The sequence below is a fragment of the Brachyistius frenatus genome, unplaced genomic scaffold, assembly GCF_029030835.1.
Source record: "Brachyistius frenatus isolate BFR_SWC_R1_liver_20210118 unplaced genomic scaffold, ASM2903083v1 Contig_23, whole genome shotgun sequence".
In the NCBI taxonomy this organism is placed as follows: Eukaryota; Metazoa; Chordata; class Actinopteri; family Embiotocidae; genus Brachyistius; species Brachyistius frenatus.
The window spans coordinates 1,759,733-1,780,189 of NW_027210622.1; the positions used below are offsets into that span (position 1 = coordinate 1,759,733).

General features: G+C 39.4%; 1 protein-coding gene across 4 annotated transcripts in view; it reads right to left on the reverse strand.

The window, feature by feature from the left end:
* The window catches only part of rab11fip4b (RAB11 family interacting protein 4 (class II) b), a 58,048-nt gene that overhangs the window by 19,596 nt on the left and 17,995 nt on the right, over window positions 1-20,457 (reverse strand). The window contains exon 1 of one of the 4 annotated variants that reach the window (XM_069697297.1): window positions 8,403-8,896. The exons of 2 other annotated variants lie outside the window; for them this stretch is intronic. In XM_069697297.1, the coding sequence (XP_069553398.1) occupies window positions 8,403-8,462 (60 nt within the window). In that variant the 5' untranslated portion in view covers window positions 8,463-8,896. Of the gene's footprint in view, window positions 1-5,814; window positions 5,876-8,402; window positions 8,897-20,457 lie in introns of those variants that run through there. One more of the 4 variants, XM_069697299.1, reaches the window with a different exon arrangement.

A 20,457-nucleotide genomic window follows, 5' to 3' on the forward strand; every position in this document is an offset into this window, starting at 1 on the left:
GCCATTCAGCAATAGTTCATACCAAATATCAAGACATTAAAAAAATCCTGGATTGCCTTTTTCAAAAACTGTAAACCACTTGCAGCTTCATGGCATTACTCTGCGCAGCATGTATGCCGTTGAACATAGCTCTTCTGATTTTACTTTAAACCAAATAGGAAAAATGTTTTCTGATCTCTCCGCGAGTCTGTTGCTGCAGGGTCTGACCTAGTTAAAATACAGACATCCTATCGTTCCTCTCCTGCTCTTCTTCCAACTCTACCAAGTCAGACCAACATCGGAAAAAGACAGAGACATGAAGACAAAAGAAAAATCAGTCTCCTCTCTGAGATGCTTATTCATTACTCAGGGTGCTGTGTGTTTGTGGCCAATTCAAGTCAAAGTGAATATATGTGACTTTATGTGTGTGAAAGCTAAAGCTAGTTTTGTGTGTGTGTGTGTGTGTGTGTGTGTGTGCGTGCGTGCGTGCGTGCGTGTGTGTGTGTGTTACCGCTCAGTCAAACCCTGTCCAGGTACCACGCAGTCTTGAAAAATGAGCTTTTAAACATTCTCAAACATTGCTGACTGACCCGTATGTGGTGAATTTATTATGTCATTTCTGACATGTCATGTGCAGCTGCGTAAGCACGTCTATTTGTAAATGTTCTCAGAGAAATGGATGTCAGCCACCCTTAGCGTATACACAATGGCTGTTAGCTCAGATTTTGTTGTACAGTTGTGCAGCATGAATAGTTATGTATGAGACATCGTAAGAGAAGAGATGAATGCACAGCCAGACACTCAGGAGGATGAGTAAAAACATGTATTATTTACTTCCACTGCAGCTGTGATAGAAATATAAGTAGAGAAAAAAGATGAAGGGACAGAAAATAAAAAGCAGAGGACACTTGGTAATTCTGCCTTGGTAGCTGAAGAGAGAGATATCTACTTGTCAAGTCAAGAGAAATAAAATGAAAGAAGAGACTGAGGCAAATACTAAAGCAGAGAAAAGGCCAAAGGCAAATTAAGTAAAGTATCATCTGTGCAACACCTTCAGCATACCTAAACCAAATTAACCAGGAAATAATGACAGCCATTAACTTTGAATTGAATTTGGCAATGACATTCTTCAGCTGTGGTTAGATTTAACGTTATGTAATATTAATGACGACTCCAATCACACCATGTTGACACAATCCCAAACTCGAAACTCTTGAGCCATGTACATTTTATGCTAAAGTTGTTGAGCAACACTGTGGAGGATTACAGTATAGAAAACAGTGACTTGCAAATGATGTTATTGCACTACAATTAGTTGCCAGGGAGGCAAACCGTAAACAGTATTTGTGTGTGTAACAGAGAAAACTGGAATAAGACAGGGGAGAGAGGCATACGTGCACTCAGAGATACATATATCACAAAGTCTGCCTGCCCACATTCACAGGCTATTTGAACTCCTCGGTTGTGACCTGAAGTCAAATCGTTAATATCCAAATGCAAAATTCAAGTTCCTTTTGGACATAAATAGCATAGGAAAACAAGTCAAAATGACTCATTACTTATAGGAAACTAAATGGAGCTGCCTTAAGAGCTCAACAAAGAAAACTATAACAAAAGAAAGGAGACCAAACATAAACTAGTATTACTGCTTCACTGTTGTATGCTTCCAGCATCCAGCCAAGTTTCAGGTTACATTCATATCTGTCTAGACTAAATATAACATATGCGGAGAAGACTTTGAAGATATCCCAATATGTGTTCAATAAAGTTGATTGACAGTAGACAACACTTCAAATATGGATGTTGCTGCAAAGAAGCTACGAACTCTATAACGTAGATGCTTCACACACATCTTCACTATGACAGCACATAGGATCTCCGAGATTGAGCTGTACATCTGCTCAACAGCTACATTTGTCTGAAAAAGTTCAGACTATTGTTTCTTTCTCCTCATTGTCTTCACTCAGGCCAAGTATCACAAGGAATCTCACTCCTGCTTTTAATGGCTATCTGCCATTACACACACTGCCAATATAACCCATGTCGACAATAAAAGCATGCACACCCACAAAACACGTGACATGAACTAATTACTGACGGCTGTTTAATTTGACATGGGTGTTCAACAAAGACACAAACTCTTTATTGTGTTGAACAACATTATTGCAGTCGTCATTAAAAAGATAGACTTGATCCACTTCTCACTCCAATTCAGTCCATGCTGAGTGCTGAAGGTCAATACCATTTTAGTGCTGAACAAATCATTAATCTGCCCTTCTGGCACAGTGGAGATTTATGTGGATGGCCATGCATTTCAAGGCTCTATTGATCTTAATGTAAAAAGAGGAAGAAAATGGCTTTAAACCTGCCAGAACATGACTGGACAAGAGTGGTACAACTTGAATACTTTATATTCTCAGCTGCAAATTCTGCTACAGTGAAACTCCCATGTTTGTTTTGTTCATTATAAACTTTTTTTTAAACTTTTTTTAAATTTCCGCGATGATCTGCTACCCTTTTGAACATTAAGCACCCAACAGGAGATTGTCCGTGTCAGACACGTTCTCACTGACTGGAAATAGGCTGGTGTTATATTGGATCAGCAGGAGGGATGCACTGCCTATGATTGGCTGTTATGTTATGGGAGGGTTAAGGTTGGGGTTAGTGATAAAGTTAGGACCCATTGACTAAGAGGAACAACCAATCACAGCAGTGTAGAATTGACAGCATGCATCCCTCCGGCTGATCCAATCTAGCACCAACCCTGGAAATACTCTGTTTTGTCCAGGCAAGGGGTGGCACCTGAGTAGAGCGTATCAGAGGCATGATAGAAACATCCTCAACATAACCACTTACTCACTGTGAAATTTCTGAATAATAACCTGCTTTACTCACCCAGGGGCTCAATCTGACATTACACAGACTTTACATCAAGTATAGCTGGCTGGGAAAAGTCCTATTATTGTCCGGTCAAAATAATTCGGACATTTGAGTTCTCACATCCAGCTCCCTCACGTAATGTCTAATGATAAGTTCAGGCTAGCAGTGCATGTGTAGGTTGGAGCTTTCTGCATTCATTCAGCCAACCAATGGCGACTTCCTTCGTTGGAAACTTTGTCACTCACTTCCCGACCATCCACTTCATTACAAAAGAAAGACTACAGCATATAATGCCATGAATATTAATAAAAGATAGAGCCAAGCTGATTTGCATTCAATGTTTCTTGAATCAAAAAAAAATTCTTCACTCCTTACATTAAAACAGATACAGCAGTTTTTGAAGGATTTAAGTGATCTGAAATCTCTTCTGAGGACCGCCCTTACAAAATACTTAAGGAATATTTTAGTGATATGTCATAAGAGCAAAGCTAGATTAAAGGACTTGCCTGGCTTATAGGGCTTTAAAAGGTGTCTGTTCCTGTTGCATATTTGTTGTATAACTAGTTAGACGGTAACCAGCTTTTTGTTGTCCAACAAAACAAAAACATGTTGTTGTGTAAATAGAAGACTCAACAAAGATAGAGCACTACAGCACCGTGAGGCAGGATTGGTTGAGCAGATACGTGAACTGGCACGGACCAGATCGATCCACACTAATGAATCTTAGACTTGGAATGAGTCAGCAGAAATGGCGATGAGCCGAAGAGTGAAAGACAAATTGAAAGGAAGAAGGGTTGAAGAAGAAGACATGAGGGCAGCAGAGACAGACAGACGGAGAGCAGCAGAATCTTCCTGCTTGTGTTTGTCAGACTGAGCAACAGCGATAAGAGGCGTTTCACTGCAGAGGCTTTTTCCACATCTCTCTCCGTCTCTTTGTTCATTTCATCCTCTCTTACTCTCTATTCTTTTGAGCTCTAAGCGCCTCAGCTGCTGCCACCACAAAAATATGCACCTCAAAAGTGAATGCTTTAACTTGTGCTTTGATATTCAGCATTTTTTTTTTTTTTTTTTTTTTTTTACTCTGCCACCACTGAGGGCTTTGGTTACCTCCAGTCTCACATCCTGTCACGTAGCAAAAAGAGGCTCTGAGACTATCTGCGCTATTCTAATTCACAAATATAAGCACAAAAGCTGAAAAGGCTTGTCAGTTAAGTGAATGATTACTAACTGGAGTCATTTTTCAGCAAAAATGCCATTTATTTACAGTTTCCAGCTTCCCGCTGGAAATTTACAGCTTTTCTTTGTTTCTCACACAATATGAAATTTCTTTTTTCAACTTTTGTTTGAAGATATTTCTTTGGCATCTAGAAAACAATAACTGATACTTTCATAGCCATTGCATTTAGCTGAGTTAATAATGAAGGGATTCACCCTTATTGAAAATAAGAGTTTGGTACAACTCTCATCCTTATTCTAAACAGTCGTCATTTGTTAAGCAATAATTATATTCAACCTTTGTTTCGATACCTCTTTTGCCAGACAGTTTGCCAGTACAGCATGAACAGCCACGACTCCTGTTTATGGGCATGTATCTGCCTGTCTGTATTTTTCAGCTGTTATGATAAGCAACACTCCTACACACTCACACATTACACAAAAGGGAAGTAATGACTCATATTTCACTACCATTTTGTTAAATCAACACTGTGAGAAACTTAGGTTTCAGCAAATGAGACACACACACACACACACACACACACACACACACACACACACACACACACACACACACACACACAACTGAAACACTGTACAAAAAAACACCAGACTCCCCATTGAGAACTTTTTAAATCCTCACCTCTCTCCCTGCACATTCATCTGTCAGTCAACACTGCAAATGAAAAATTAACACTGAGGCTTTTAAAGCTGCTTCACACACTCTCCACTCTGAACATGTTTTAATCACGAACACATACACATTTGTTTCAAGGGGACCAGGTAGCTGCTTGGATTACCAGGAATGCTGCACTGGACAAAGGGCAATGTAGGGAGGGAGTGTCGAGGCACACTGGAGACTTTGTGGAGGTATTTTCAATGAAACCCAGCTCGCATACACAGCAAACCCCAACAGGGGAAATAGAGTGTGTCTGTGTTAATTGGTGTATCGATTGAAATAGCACAAAATAATTTACACTCAGATTAGGTTTTCCCAATTAAAACCGGGTACAGGTGACAGTTAAAGTTAGCGGTTAAGAAAAGGGTGCCGTCAAAGAGGATCTTCACAGGTGTTTCAATCATGTTCAATTATGTGTGGGTGTGTATAAAAAGTAGGTCCATTAAACAAGGAGAACTTGGAATACATCCCTTGATTATATGTGATTGAAGCACCCTAGTACATTGTGTTGGTAGTGCATGTTGTGTGCATGTGTCATAAAAGTCCAAATGCAGGTCAAATAGTATAGCTGTAATATTGAAGTAAAGTATAATTGAGGTATAATTGAAAGAAGAGCTGTCACCAACTAGGTGTGTGTGTGTGTGTGTGTGTGTGTGTGTGTGTGTGTGTGTGTGTGTGTGTGTGTGTGTGTGTGTGTGTGTGTGTGTGTGTGTGTGTGTGTGTGTGTGTGTGTGTGTGTGTGTGTGTGTGTGTGTGTGTGTGTTTTAGTCAGTTTTGTCTTGAGGTGTCAACCACCTGTTCTGAATCCCAGCATCAATAAAAAGTATTGCGCTGCTTGTGAAGATCAACCACACATACTATACGATTAAACCATGAAAATGTTTTCAACAATGTGCAGACTTTATCTTAAAATAATGTGTGGACACTCACTATCTTAAACTTAATTTTTAGGAATGAATGGCTCGCCATGACAATATTTTATTGCCATTGTCTTTTTTAATGATCGGACTGTGTATCATATAGCTAGGAGTATTTCTTGACCCCAATAACTAGCCTCTTACCCATTGTGAGACAGCAGGAGGTCAGAAAGTCAAGCTGCCATGCGAGGAGAGGGGGAATTGCTACAGGGAGAAGTACAAAAACTGTTTTTAGATGTGGGAAGCCCAGAAATAGGACATCGACAAGAGTTTCGGGGGGGGGGGGGGGGGCTAATGGGAACCAGTGCCTAGCGTTTAGTGGTGTGGTGATGTACTAACAAAATAATAGACATGCCTGCTTTTATGTGTACCGCTGATGGTCTATAAGAATTTGACAGTTAGAACACATTATATATTACTTCACATCGAATGCCTGTCACAATTTCCAGAGGTAGCTTTTTTTTTAAGTGTCTTATTTTATCTGACCGGCAGTCCAAAATCCAGACATATTAATTTTACAATAGTATAAAAGGTAGAATTAGATGTATTTTAGAAACTGGACCAGAGAATGTTTGGCATTTTTCCCCGATGATGAATTTAAACATTTAATCTTTTACCAAATATTCTGACTGTCAATGAACTAACTGCTTTAGTTTTACAGTCCACTGACTCAGTACTTAGATGGTTCATGTTTCCCTTGAATTATCATCATCATCACTGGTCTTATTACACATAGCATAAAGAGAAGTTATATTTCTCTTTAAGCCCTGACTCATAGCTGCACAAATACTAAACAACTCTAAATTTAAAAAAAAAAAGCAGCTCATCCTTCTTGAACAAAGTGAATTGTAAACAACTGTTTGTCAGCCCACTTGCTGCCGTTGGTTGAATGGGACCACTTCAGTGTTTTGTTTGGCAGAACCTCAGCAGGTGGTCCAGCCAACAATCTATTGTCAGCTGTTGCATGTGAACTATGAGATTCACATTTTGTATTCTGTGCCTTTAAAAGCTCATTTTAAACATGTCTAATGTGAAAACAATGGGAACCAAGAGAGCTACTGCAGCTGTTAGGGATACATTTAAATGTAATATTTGTTTTTAAGACCCAAGTACATTACCTCAGTGGCTGGGAGGATATGAGCGTGTCTGCGTTAAGGTGCTTCTTTGTTTTGTCTAGAATTTATTGTTTCTTTTCTCTCAGTATGTTAGAAAAGTATGAACAAAAAAGTGAGAAAGGAGTGACTGTTTTAACTGCTGCAGATTAACCTCTATTCATACACTACAGCTAAGCACTGCATGTTAATCTAGTTATTCTAGTCCTGGTGAACACGCTGTGCACTGACACAAACACTCAGCTGAATGACAATCTTTTTTAAAAGCACAAAATCAAATTACTTTAAAAATCAACCATGTTAAACTGTATGTCAATAAGCAAAATTATCTTGGTGGAAAAGTCTTCCAGGAATGTTTTGGTTGCGGGACAATCACCTGTGAATTTCGTGCTTGGCTGGAGGAGTAAATCTTGTTATGTAATGTGCAGTCACAGACCAAGAGTATTGAAACTGACTAGTGTGTCTGACTTCACATGTTATTTTTGACAATACAAATAAGACTCACCTTACCCTTCTACCTTTGGAGCCATTATTGAACATTAAAAGGAACAGAAGTTACAGCAATTATCAGATGTATTATAAACAGCACATGACTTATAACCAACACTTATATTTTCAGTGGCAGACGCCTTTTTACTGCACACTCCTCCAGACGATCTGAAATACATCTAAACTTTTTAAACGTTTTAAAAAATACCGACGGGTTCAAAATAACATTTCTGTGCTGAACAAATCACAGGATTTAAAATATCAAACAACGTCCATCAAAAATCTTTAAACATAAAATGTATTCTACAGTATGTGTATTATGAGCCACTGTGTAACCACAATGTTGGGAGACTTTTTTTGATGAACTATGGCCAGAATATAGAGACATGAATCACTTGAATTTTACTGGTGATGTATAAATACTAGGAAATTATAAAATAATATTTTAAATCCACATGCTGCATTTAGGTATCCAGGCACTAAGTCCCTGAGTCACAATGTGTCTTATGTGTGGTGCCACTTCCCACATTCATGCTATTCCTCTGTGCTCTTTCTTTTTCCGGTCACTCTATACCTGGACTATGCTATCTATATATGTCCTGTTCCCTTCACATTTCTCACAGTCCCTCTCTGTCTCCCTGTCTCTGTCATTCTCTCTCCTTCCAGCTTCCTGGTTTCCAATTAATCCCATTACCGTCAGAGAAATGCTGAACCGCAACATAGCCAACAGAAAGAAAATGATGGGATGGGACACTTTAAAGCAGACAGGGGTGGAAGAAAAAAAAAAGAGAGTGGACGCAAGAGACAGGGCAGTGTAGAGGGATGACCACAGACACCAACAGCTGAGCAGGACAGACAGGCAGGATCAACTACATGCAACACACGCATTCAAACACAAATCAGGGGACAATGGACTACCACTGACCTGCCCCCCCCCTCCCACCCACACTCCCCCTTTTTAACTAGCCTGTCTTCCCCCTGCATAGAAACTATCTATGCTTTCTTCATGTTTAGCCTTTCCTTTCGCTAAAACCTCACGTCCCTCTGTTGACCCCTTTCTGTGTTTTGTTCTCGTTCTGCCAACTATCCTTTATCACATTTCAGCAGGCTGGGTGCAGTCTGGTCTCTTACCCCGTTAACTAGTGAGGGGAGTCCATGGTCAGCAGCTCTTTCCACCAGCCAAACCCTCATCCACTGAAGTCATCCACTTGCCCCGTTCACCAGGGCTTAGTCCGTTGTCTCGGCTCCCTCTCTCTCACACACACACACACACACACACACACACACACGTGCACACACACGCGCGCACACACACACACAACACACAGGTGTTCCCTTCAAAGAGAGGAGGGGGGGAGTAAGCGTCGGAATAGTCCAAAGGGTGAGCCCCTGGTAGTGGTATCGTCCAAAGAGAGGCAGAGGAGCGGAGCAGGATGTATCGTTCACTTTAAAACACTGCACCGGCTGCCTGGCTTTCCCTGACTGCAACTGCCTCTCTCTCTCTCTCTCTCTCACACACACACACACACACACACACACACACACACAGACACACACAAACACAAGACTGCACCTCCTAACACCCCTCACACACTTTCCCCTCTGGCTCACTGGCTCGCCGACTGACTGGCATTCACGCAGTGAGAGCTCTGATCAGGCAACAGTTGTTAGATTCACGGCCCCTCCTCCCCTTGTAGGCTGTTGCTTAGCAACTGGCTTCTGTGGGCGGGGCTTGTGAGAGTTCTCACATTGCTGCACACTCCGCTCTCAGCTGCCGCCTACTCAGGCTATATTTGCATATGAAGCCCTGCCTGTCTGCCTCTGCTGTAGAGGAGGCCGGTGCATGTGTGGGCTGTAAAGAGGGGGAGGAAGGTGACTTTTGTCACTAAAACTGAAACAGTCTGTCTTCAGTGATGTAGCTGATTCCAAAAGATAGGTCAAAGAGAAAAGATGCACTGGTTAGTCACAATGGGAAATATAGACAAGCATGAATCATGAAGCATTATAGAGAAGGAGATGGCAAGGGAGAAGTTGAAGTAGAGGTATTTGTTAACTTGGTTAAGTTAAAACATATATAAATATCACTTGTATCTGTAATAGTAAAAAGAGGAAAAGACAGCAGTTTGGCTGCATGATTGAAAAGCTTAGAGTTGAAACAATTACTTGATTAATTGTTAAAAAGGAATTCACAACTCTTTAATTCTGTCATTTAATCAACAACAAAAAAGCTTCTCCAGTGTGAATAGTTGCTGGTTAGTCTTCTGTGTTAACTCAATACTGGTTGAATGGTGACTTACATGTTTGCAGTTATTTTATTAGATCATATGATTTAAAGCTGACTGAGCTCACGTCTCTTTTGAAATCCTTTCAAAAATGCATGGTGGTCAATCTACACATAAAGCTGTTTTTCTTGATTCCTGAAAAGTTGGTTGTTGGCTTTAATTAATCAGTAACACCAATATCACTAGAAGGGCACACAGACAGTATAACCTCTGCCAAGGCCAACAGTCCACTCCTGTTTGATATGCAAAAACTGTGGCAACATTACAATTTTACCAGTTTCAGTTATGTGTTTTAAGTAATGTTACGTTTAAAGTGACGTTTCATTGTAATTTTACTCATTTTGGCGCTAACGTAACAAATTACTTTCTTAAATAATGCAGTTATATAAAGAGTAAGAGACAACTACAGACTATAGCAGACAAATGCTGTCTATTACCCCAAGTTCTTGCTTGCCTTCATCCAGACAAGCTCCAAAAACTAATCGGTTGTTCCTTGCCCCACGCAACACCATTAACAAAGTTTCTTGAAAATTGGGATACTTGTTTTCCTGTAGTATTGCTGCCAAACAAATAAACAAACAACTGCATCAAAAACACAACTTCCTTGGCCGAGGTGATAACATGTACATATCATTTTTCATTTGATTTTCAGAACTGATGAAGGGAAATTCCAAATACCCATTACATCAAACAAAGAAACTATTTGTTTCTGCTTTGCCTACATTTTTAAATAGTTTCACAGAACTGTGGGTAATTTATTCTTCAAATAGTCAACAGTTTGTATATAAATGCAGGGAAATATTCTAAGTGGACTCCACTCAACATTAGTCTTGTTTTCATTTTAAACTCTTATCTCAGCACCAGAGGGAATTTCAATTATTCTTTCAGGTTCCACTCCTACTTTATACTCCTCTCTTATATCTTTTAAATTGTTCCTGTTGGAGCCGGATACTGCCACAGACTCTCTTATCAGAGTCAAGGATACAGAAAGGAGTTGAAGTCAGCACTGAAGAGCTTCTAATTAGAGTTTTACAAGTGGGATTGTCCTGTTGGCTGCTCTTGTTTGGTGGTGTCTGTCCTAAATTTGAGCAATCTTGCATTCAGAATCAACTTGTTTTAAAGATGGTTGGTATCGTTAGAGAAAAGTGTGGCCGGACTTTATTGTATAGTTTCTAATATTATATGATCGTAATATCAAACCTCTTTACACCCCACATCGGTCACAACATGACTACAGGATCATGTGGTTATTACCAAGATATGTCAGCAGACAGTGTGCTGTACACTTACTGCAGGCTTAACTTAGATAGATCATGTTCATGTGAAGCTATTCTTTTTCATGAAAGGAAGTTGATCTGGTTTTAGTTATGCTGCATTATTTTGCTCAAATCAACAACCCCAATGATGATCCGCTTTCTTTTAATATTGTTTTCTGAGAACTTCCCTTGGCTGGTATTTTGCTATTGTCCTACTTACATTTGAAGGACCAGTTCCCCATGCTGTGAAAACATAAATCAAACACTCTACTACCTCCACAATAAATCCCCTCAGGTCTCTGCGCTACTTGAAACAAAATCAGACAGATGATAGCTTCTGTGTCTCTTTTTAATGCTGCATTTGTGCCTTTGTTTTCACACAAACATCCGTTTACACCATGTTGTCAATAGCGTGATGATGAAGCCGCCTACTTTCTGCATATCTGCTTCTGTTTGTGTGGGTTTCACCACTTCATGTTTTGTCCCAGGACCTAGACTTAGCGGCCCTTGGCAAGAGCTGATGGCAGCCGAGCCAAAACTTCATCCTGCTAAAATTACAAGGAAATGTCAGTGAACCTATTACCTTCTCACTATGGCTCCACATCTCCCCCCGCCTGTTGACATATTTTCAGCATTTCAGTGTGAATTTCATGAGTCATATTTTGCCTCTCTCTCTGTCAGAGAACCATATCTGCCTGAGTCCTGATGCTTGATGTAACTAGTTTTATGCTAATGGCATGATGAGGAAAAAAAGGGAGAGGTGGTGAGAAAGATGAAGAGGAGGAAAGAGATATGATCCAATCTGAGAGCTGAATAAAACCTAATTATGTGGAAAGGAATGCGCCCTTCCTACAGCCTCCTTTCTCTCTCTCTTGCTCTCTAGCTCTGTTTCTCCTTCAGTTCTCAAAGATGTTGGCAGTGGCTCGGCCAATGGCCTGTGGCTATTTGTTTATATGCAATTTGTTGGAGGGTTGGCCCCTTTTCCCCCCTTTTCCCCTTTTCAAAGAAGCCATTTACAATTCTATTCATGTCTACCTGCCTCATTCAAATGGCAACACAGTTATGGACCAAAGGTTTGGCTTTTACTTCATGCTTTCACAAAGTGTTAACAGTTATTTTAATGCTATTTAGAGAGGGGAAGAGAGAGGACAACATTTTTACATTAGCTTCTGCAGCCGTGTAGAATGGAGTGAAGGGAGGTGCAGTTGAGGAGTCTGCATTGTACTCCTCATAGATGAATGAACACCAGACTAAAGCGAACACAAACAGACCATCACACACACATACCCCTAAGTGCATTCTCACATAAGGTAGTAATAAAACATTAAAAAAACACACACACAAACCTAACAAATGTGTATGTTGCAGAGTTCAGCTGAAACAGGTCTGTGGGGATTCTCAACCAGCTGCTGAGGTTCGCAATGCAGCAAGACCAATGACAGAAACATAGAGGGTGGGGGTAGAGACAGATAGAGCGAGTGAGGTAGAGTCTCCACAGAGTCAGAGAGGAAATGGAGAGCAGAAAAAGCTCACAAGAAGTAAAGGAGGCAGGGATAGTCTTTAGGGGGGCAGTAGGCTGGTAGGCTGCTTATTTCAGCCGAGTGTGGTGAATGCAAATAACTCTGTTGCTACTTCTAGAAACACAGAGCTTTGAATGAATGAGAAACAAAACACACAGATTAATGTGCACAGCTGCATACTGTGAGATTGAAATTTAGTCCACAGGTGAAAAACAACAGACCATTTTGCCCAACAGTGTCCTTTAATAGCTTCGTCACAACAGTCTTGGGTATTCAACACTATATACTGCACTTGATTCTCCAGTCTACTGATTTCCTTTAGAGCTGCTGCTCCTGATAATGTACATAACCCCAGTCTGAATCATCACATGGATGATGAAGTTACTGGACTGTGCCGCATTCACATTTTGGATTTTTAATAGTATATCATTTCTACCATAATTGATGACGACACATTGTTTGAAATTCTACTCTTTAAATATGATAATTATCCTCTATCATTATGCAGGATTGGAGTTTTGAGGAGTATATTATATAGAGGCTGAGATTTGACAACATGCAACCACTTACATGCGCCTTTTTGAGATTCACTTTGATGAAAATGCTGGCAGTGAAGTCGGTGTGAAGAAAGAGTCAGACAGAGCGTGAGTGAGTGGCGTAGAGAGGAATTAAAAGCGCGGAAATCTGCTGCATCATTTCTTTTGTTATCTTGGCCTGATAGAAAAGTGAGACCATGAGTAACTGAGTCTTAGTCCATGGGCAGTGAAAAATGTAGGATATGAATTTGACAGTAAAAAGAAGAGCAAGAGACTGACAGTGGAGAAATACATCTATGTAATTTGACATTTCCATTTGGATTCACTACATTGCTACACAGCATCAGGAGGCAACACACGGAGAGTCTACGCATGCAGAGACACAAGCAAATAACAACAGAGATATGAAAGCACGCTGACTCGCACACAATCCTAAAAGAGTGCACATACATAAAATGTGCCCCAGAGCTGAAAAAAAATGTGTTGATGATTGATAACGTCATTTGTTTAAGTCATATATTAAAAATAGGAAAATTACATCACAGAGGTCTCTGGGAAGCGGCAATGGACACACTTTAATGTTTAAAAAACTTAATCCAGAAAAGAATGATCAATAATGAAGAAATCCTGCAGTCTTAATGTGTAAAATAATGAGTATACTGTATACCCACATGAGGGATGCAGCAGAGAGATTGTTCATACAGGTATAGCTTCTTATCAGGAAAACCATAAATTTGTACTAACAAAGTACAAACAGTGGTTTAGTATCAGCTTCCTAAAACCTTTTCTTGTACTTAATCAATGCAACACTATACACCACTGCGTGTACAGTGTGACAGACAAAAGTAGTAAAAGGAGTAGCACAGAAAAGAATAGCCCAGCATTGCATAGGCTCATGCAATTCAATCTCCTGCTACAGCAGTAAGGGTTGGTAGCCAAAGGTTTTGCCTTTGAAATATGAACAACTAGGTTTTCACAAAATGAATCTGAAACACAAGTTGAAACACAGATCCAGTAACACTGAGAATATTCTTTTTTAAATCCTGCAGATCAAATATGTAAAAAATGGGCCATTTCCTACAGCATGACATGTTTATCTATTGGTCATTATATGGCTGCAATGAGTGAAAGCAGGCTAGTTAGCTATGGATGCCTGCAGGGAAAACTAACACGGTTATGGAGGTATTGATTTCCATTCACATGGTGAGAATTCATCTGTTTATGTAAGGGTACGCTCTACTTTGACAGGTTAATGAATGACAGTGTCAAGTGCAAAGTGAGACTCAGACAGATTGCAATTTAGCACAGAAAACAAACGGTTAATTTCAGCAAAACCTAATTTACATCCAGAACAAAAATATATTAAAGTTTAGGAAGTGAATAGTTTACAATTGTGGACAGATGGATTGGACACTCATGGGCCTGTGTGAATATACACACACAATTATTTTGAAAGTATTGCAGCAGCACATATTTTCATATTTTGCCAATTCACATTTGCCGGTAAATAGACATGAAGCTCTGTGACCAAGCAGAGTATCGGGCCCTGTTAGAAATATGCAATTCAGAAATTCAAAGATCTCCATTTTGTTATCTTTGGCGGTACCTATGGTGACAAGAGGTAAATGTAATAAAAGCTTTTGGACTTAACTTGCCAGAGATCCAAACCGTGTCACCTGCCAGATTTAATTACATTTTTCTTTGGATTTACACTTGCTGCACTTGTGTCTGCAATCATCATCAGTCTTTTGTTTGTTTGTCCATCATAACCTTTTATTCACAAAGCTAGCAGAGACTGGAAGAAATTGTACAGCTCTTCTCCTCCTCCTCCTCAATGCACCGCTTCACACACAAGTGATTTGAAGAGCCAGGCTGTTGTAGTTTCTCTTGGGAATGTCGCCACAAACACCCAGCTCATTCAGTTTGTAATACTGCAAGGGCTTTCATCAGTTGGCCACAGGCTCAGTCACCATTGTGTTACCTCATTCTGCCAGAGATAGTGACTTTTCAGCCATTTATGTAAATTCAAATCTTTGGGATTATTGCTTTAAAAAAAACTTTTTAGTTTTTTGTTAAAAAATTATTTTAGTCAAATATGGCTGTTAAGTAACAAATAGGGGCACACCTGTAGCAAACTACACCAACAACCTACCTGCAAAGTTTTCTTTTCTTCCCTCTTTTTAAAAAAAATAATTTATATGGCGTTTTAAACTTCAAATTCATGTTTATAACAGCTGTTGGGTAACAACAGAACCCAATAACCAAACTGGCATGCGGGTACAGATAATGAATGGATGGATGAATATTTCCATATATCCGTTATGTGCAAAATAATACAGGTTATAAGACACGTTCCTAAAAGCTGGCGTTTCATCCCTCGGGGCCAATTTCTTGATCAAATCGTAGTAAGATAAGGCAAAATGGAGCTATTGTTGGATGTTTAAAATGTATAAAATATTAGCCAGTGCAATGCTGTGGAGAGCTGAAGTTAATTAGCTTGCAGAGAATAACTGCATATGTAATGAAGTCTGTTGTCAGGCATGTTCTCTCTATTAAGATAAAAACGATCATTGGTAAAAAAAAAAAAAAAAAAAGAGAGACGTAACTAACACGGAGACTGTTCTCTGTCAGTCTGCTGAGCAGGCTCGACTAACAGGTAACTGACAATAGATCAAAGCCTGATGATCAATACATGGCCTGTCCATCCATCTATCAAATCCCTACCAGACCACTGGGACAGCAGGTGACAGAGGAATCAATGAGGGAGGGAGGAAGATCAAACAGAGGATTTGTGTATGCGAGTTACAAACTAACTCAAAAGTTTGCAACAGCACTTTAAACATAACTTTAAAACCTCTGGTGTGTTTGCAGCTCAGACATCTTTCAGGGCTTCACAAAGATATTCAGGGTTCAATAGAGGCCTTCACTTCCTCTATCAAAAGGTCACTGTGGGTAGGGAGGGTGCAAACCCAGTGGAACAATGCAGCCAAACAATGGGTGCTAATTAGCCTGACAGACAGGAGGGAAAACACTGAACCATGAATTATTTACCAAGGTCATGGAATAAAAGTGCACTTTACAAAGAAATGAACAAACACAAGAGATGCACATTTAGACGTAAACACAGTGGAAATAAAGAATTTGAATTTAACGAATGAGACAATAGAACCAATTGTTTTGTCAGAGCATCAACTCCTCACAGACATGTTTAGTTTTATTACCCACAATGGACACATTTTTTCGATGGTAACAATATTGCGAATCAACATGAAGACCACAATGACTTTCATTTCTTTGTGGTATTTACAGACACACCGACTCAAGCACAAGTGTGTACTGCAGTAACAAAAAGCTAAATACACAGCACTGGAACCGATTCTGAGCTTACCAGCTTAATGATCACAACCGGACATAACTGGTTTAACATGTGATGTACAGCAACACTGTTATATTAGCTATAAAGACAGTTTTCCTTTGTAGTATTATTTTACTTGCAGGTTTAAAGACACCCGCGGGTACCGACGTAGGAAATTGTCAATGGTAGCGATTTACACCGAGACGATTCTTTTCTTTCACTCACAGTTCTCGTTTACGTAGAAAAAAGATCTGAGCAAGCTGAGAGGCTTTTGAGCTTTTTATTGTGTCACCATTGTGACACGGTGGAGGACTCAATTTTATCAAAACATCTGTTGAAACAGTTTGTGGAAGCCTAAACTTCCTTTATGGCCACACTGTAATTCTGAGGTGGAGAAAAAGTGTGAAATTGCCTTGTAAACGTCTTCTTGTAAACACTCTTCGCAGCTGGAGCAACTGAAGTGTGCGCTACAACAATGTTAAGCCACTTCCATTATGTGTAATGGTGTTACAAAATATAAAAAACATGATGATTTGTAACCCAGAGCAGAAAACAGGCAATAAAACAGTATCATGCTGGATCACGGATAATACATGGAGGCCTTTTTTAAATTAATGTACCCTTTGTGTTAAACTGATATCCTAATTTAACTAATATTAATTTAACAAATATTTAACTGAAAACTAATATCTGACTTTTTTTTTCTAATCTATCCTGTATTGTGTGATTGCAGTGATTAAATACCTAGATGAATAAAGTTTCATCTCTTTTTTTCAAAATAAGAGAAGATCTAACATCAATATTGTCTCATTGCTCATTTACATGTTATTCAATTTCATGTTTATAAATTTCCCACTCACTTCAAAACAATTAATGATTTATTTTGGCCTTCATCTTCCAGTCGGTTAACTCTCGTACTATGAGTCGCAGTGTATTTGTGGATACGAAAAAAAGCAGAAACAGAGAGAAGGAAGCGATGATCCATAACTGAGTACTTGTGACAGCTTTTCTATTCAGTCCACGCATCACAGGATGATCAGCGACCTAATTAAGCAAACAAAAAGAGAGGGAAAAGAGAAAGGAAGAAGAAACAACAAAAAAGTGATGCAGGAGGAAAGAAAAAAAATGTGTGGACCAACTGAAGGCCAGTGAGAAAAACTAAGTAGAAAATGGGGATCAAAGAAACAGAAAACTGCAATGAGAGGGGGGGGAGTGAGAGGATCTAAAGAGCTAGTGGAGAAAATCAATGATTGGATCAGGCAAGCCCCAAATTATACATGAGCTGCAGAGTGAAAAGAAAGTAAACTTACAAAGTAGAAAGAGGGATGTAACAGGGCTCATGGAGAGGGGTGCAGCCTAGGCTGAATCAACATGGGAAACGCTGGCTCAGATTTGAAGGCAGAGAGGGAACTTGTTGCAAATAATTTAGTTTATGTGTTGAAAAAAAAATAGGAGAAATACCTTTTTTTTTTTTTCTTTCTCTTTCCAAGGATCGTTCATACTCTGTGTGCTTCGACTACTTCAAGCTGTTTTGTTTTGTATAATCTAACGTGACATGATAACTTGCATCCCAAGTTCAAAGCATCGTTCATCATAGAAAGCTGATCTGAGGGGTAGCAGACAGCTTTCCTTTTTTGTCCTCTTTCAGTAAGCAATGTTTGTCACGAGGTTATTTTTGAACGACAAACTCTCAAGGCTCTTAAATGAATGATCCTATTATTAAATGTAAAATCTAATTTAAACATTTTAATGACTTAAACTATTAACCCAAATAGTTTTGTCAAAAGTGATTGCTGATTTAATTTATTTAGACTGAGCAATCAGATAATCAACAAAAAATGTCAACTATCATGTCGATAGTAAATCCTATCAAACAGCTGAAAATAGACAAAAGTAAAAACACAGAAGAAAAAAACATACTCTGCAGGATACGTGAGACCAAATGATAACAAATGTATTCTGCTTGCCACACTGATTTAACTATTTGACACTTTCCTAATAATATAATAATAGTAATTACTGTTGTTATTATTATTATTATCAATTATTAATACTTAATAATTACGATATTATTCGGACTCAGTCTGGCAAAATGCTGTCTATGCACAAAACACAGTCGAACTGTTGTGACTGATAGGGTTGTTGAGGGTCATTTATCGGTGAAATTCCTTCTTAATATACATATTTCATACATACATAGAACTTAATGCAATCGTTTTTTGTAACTTTAATGATGTAGAGTTTTAAGGCAGTTGGATTGATACGTCAACAGATTCATGTTTACATTTGCAACAGCATACATAATCTGCATGTACGAGTTTGCTTCTGCATTCTGCTGAACAAAGTAACTCTCACCCTTCCTCCTTTATTCACAGACAATCAACAGCTGTGCAAGTTCACATGTCTGTTCTGTCTTGCAGGCTGTGATGAAAGAGTCGATCCAACAGAAAGAGAAGTAGTTTGGTAATGAACAGCTAAAAGTGATGGCAAAGCTAAGTGACCCACACACGTACTGACATGGACGGGGAGGACTAAATGGCTGCATAAGCACACACAGCAGTGACACAGGAACACACACACACACACACACACACACACACACACACACACACACACACACACACACACACACACACACACACACACACACACACACACACACACACACACACACACACACACACACACACACACACACACACACACACACACGGACACAAAAGACAATTGTGACGTATTTCACATGTGAGAGTGCAATGTATTTAAGTAAAAGAAAAAAGAAAAAGTTTGTACCTTTGCAGCTTGAATCAAAGATTTATTTTAGTGCTTGCAATAAGTAAGGAGGTCTCTCACATTGAGGCACCTGGGTTACCATGGCACAAAAAAAATAAAATATAAATTACTGCAAAGATCAAGGTTGAAATCCTTGGTGGTGTTGCTTGTAGCTTGGTCCAATCAATCACAGTTGACAGTGTTCAAAAGTCGAGAAGGATTTACTATGAAGTTGTTGTACTAGATTTATGTAGAAGTTCAGTTTGTTTAATTGAAAGAAAGACAATTAAACATTGCGATACAAATCTTTAGTATTCATGCAATTTAGAGGGGGAGAGTAGAGTCCAGCCTATTTTCTGTAATTACATCTTACGTTTGTCCCCTAAACACCTCACATGCTACTGGCTATGCTAGCTAGCCGGCTGCACACAAGGAAGCCTCCAGTCTGAAGATACTGCTGCGCACACAACTCAGACAGATAAATGTGGCCAAACATTAGTTTGAAAAAAGTGAACTACGGCATTCTATTGTAAGATTTACAAAGTTCGGTGCCAAGTGCTAACGGCACGAGTAACTAATGAATGGTCTGCACTACTTATATAGCACCTTTTTACCTTAGTGGTCAACAAAGCACTTTCCAATTTTTGACTCCCATTCACACACATGCATATATACACCAGAGCAGAGGAGGAACCGGGAAATGAACTGCCAACCTTGCAAATAGTGGGCAGCACACGCTACCATCTCAGCCACACTAAGCTTTCTGAGAGATTTTAGACATTACAAAACTTGATAAGCGTGCAGAGAAAGCTCCAGAATTTAAGAGCAAAGTGAAAACAGCAAAGACAAAGTAAAGGAGAAAGTTAATTTCCTTCTGAATGTGCTGCTCTGTTTGAATATGTGAGAGTATGTGACTATATTTGCATTATGGACTTTATTAGGTCTTTGTTGTGCAAGCACACAGAAACTAAACCAAGTATTCATGGAACTGTACATCTTTTAACGGTGGGAATGTTTGTGTTGAAGAGCTCATGCTTCATGCTCTCCTCCCAGATGCTCCTGGCAGGAGGTGACCTCTGTCCACTAACAGACGGTCTGGTCCTGTGGCAACATGCACGTAGGGATAGAAAGAGCCAGCTCAAAGTCAGAATAAGGTCATATTAACTTCCAGTATAAATAGTTGAAGAGAAACAGCAGAAATAATATCATTAAAACCACATTGCTCAGCTTCCTCTCTGGCACTAGCTCTGCTCGCAGTCCTCTCCCAAACAGTGCCTCAAGATGTAACATGTAATATGTGCACATCAGCGACATGAATGTTTCTATAAAAAGCTTTTTTAATATCACGAGAGGAGTTTTTCACATGTTAAATATTGCAACTCTGTTCTGCACAACATAGAAACAGTCCTGGAAAACACACACACACACACACACACACACACACACACACACACACACACACACA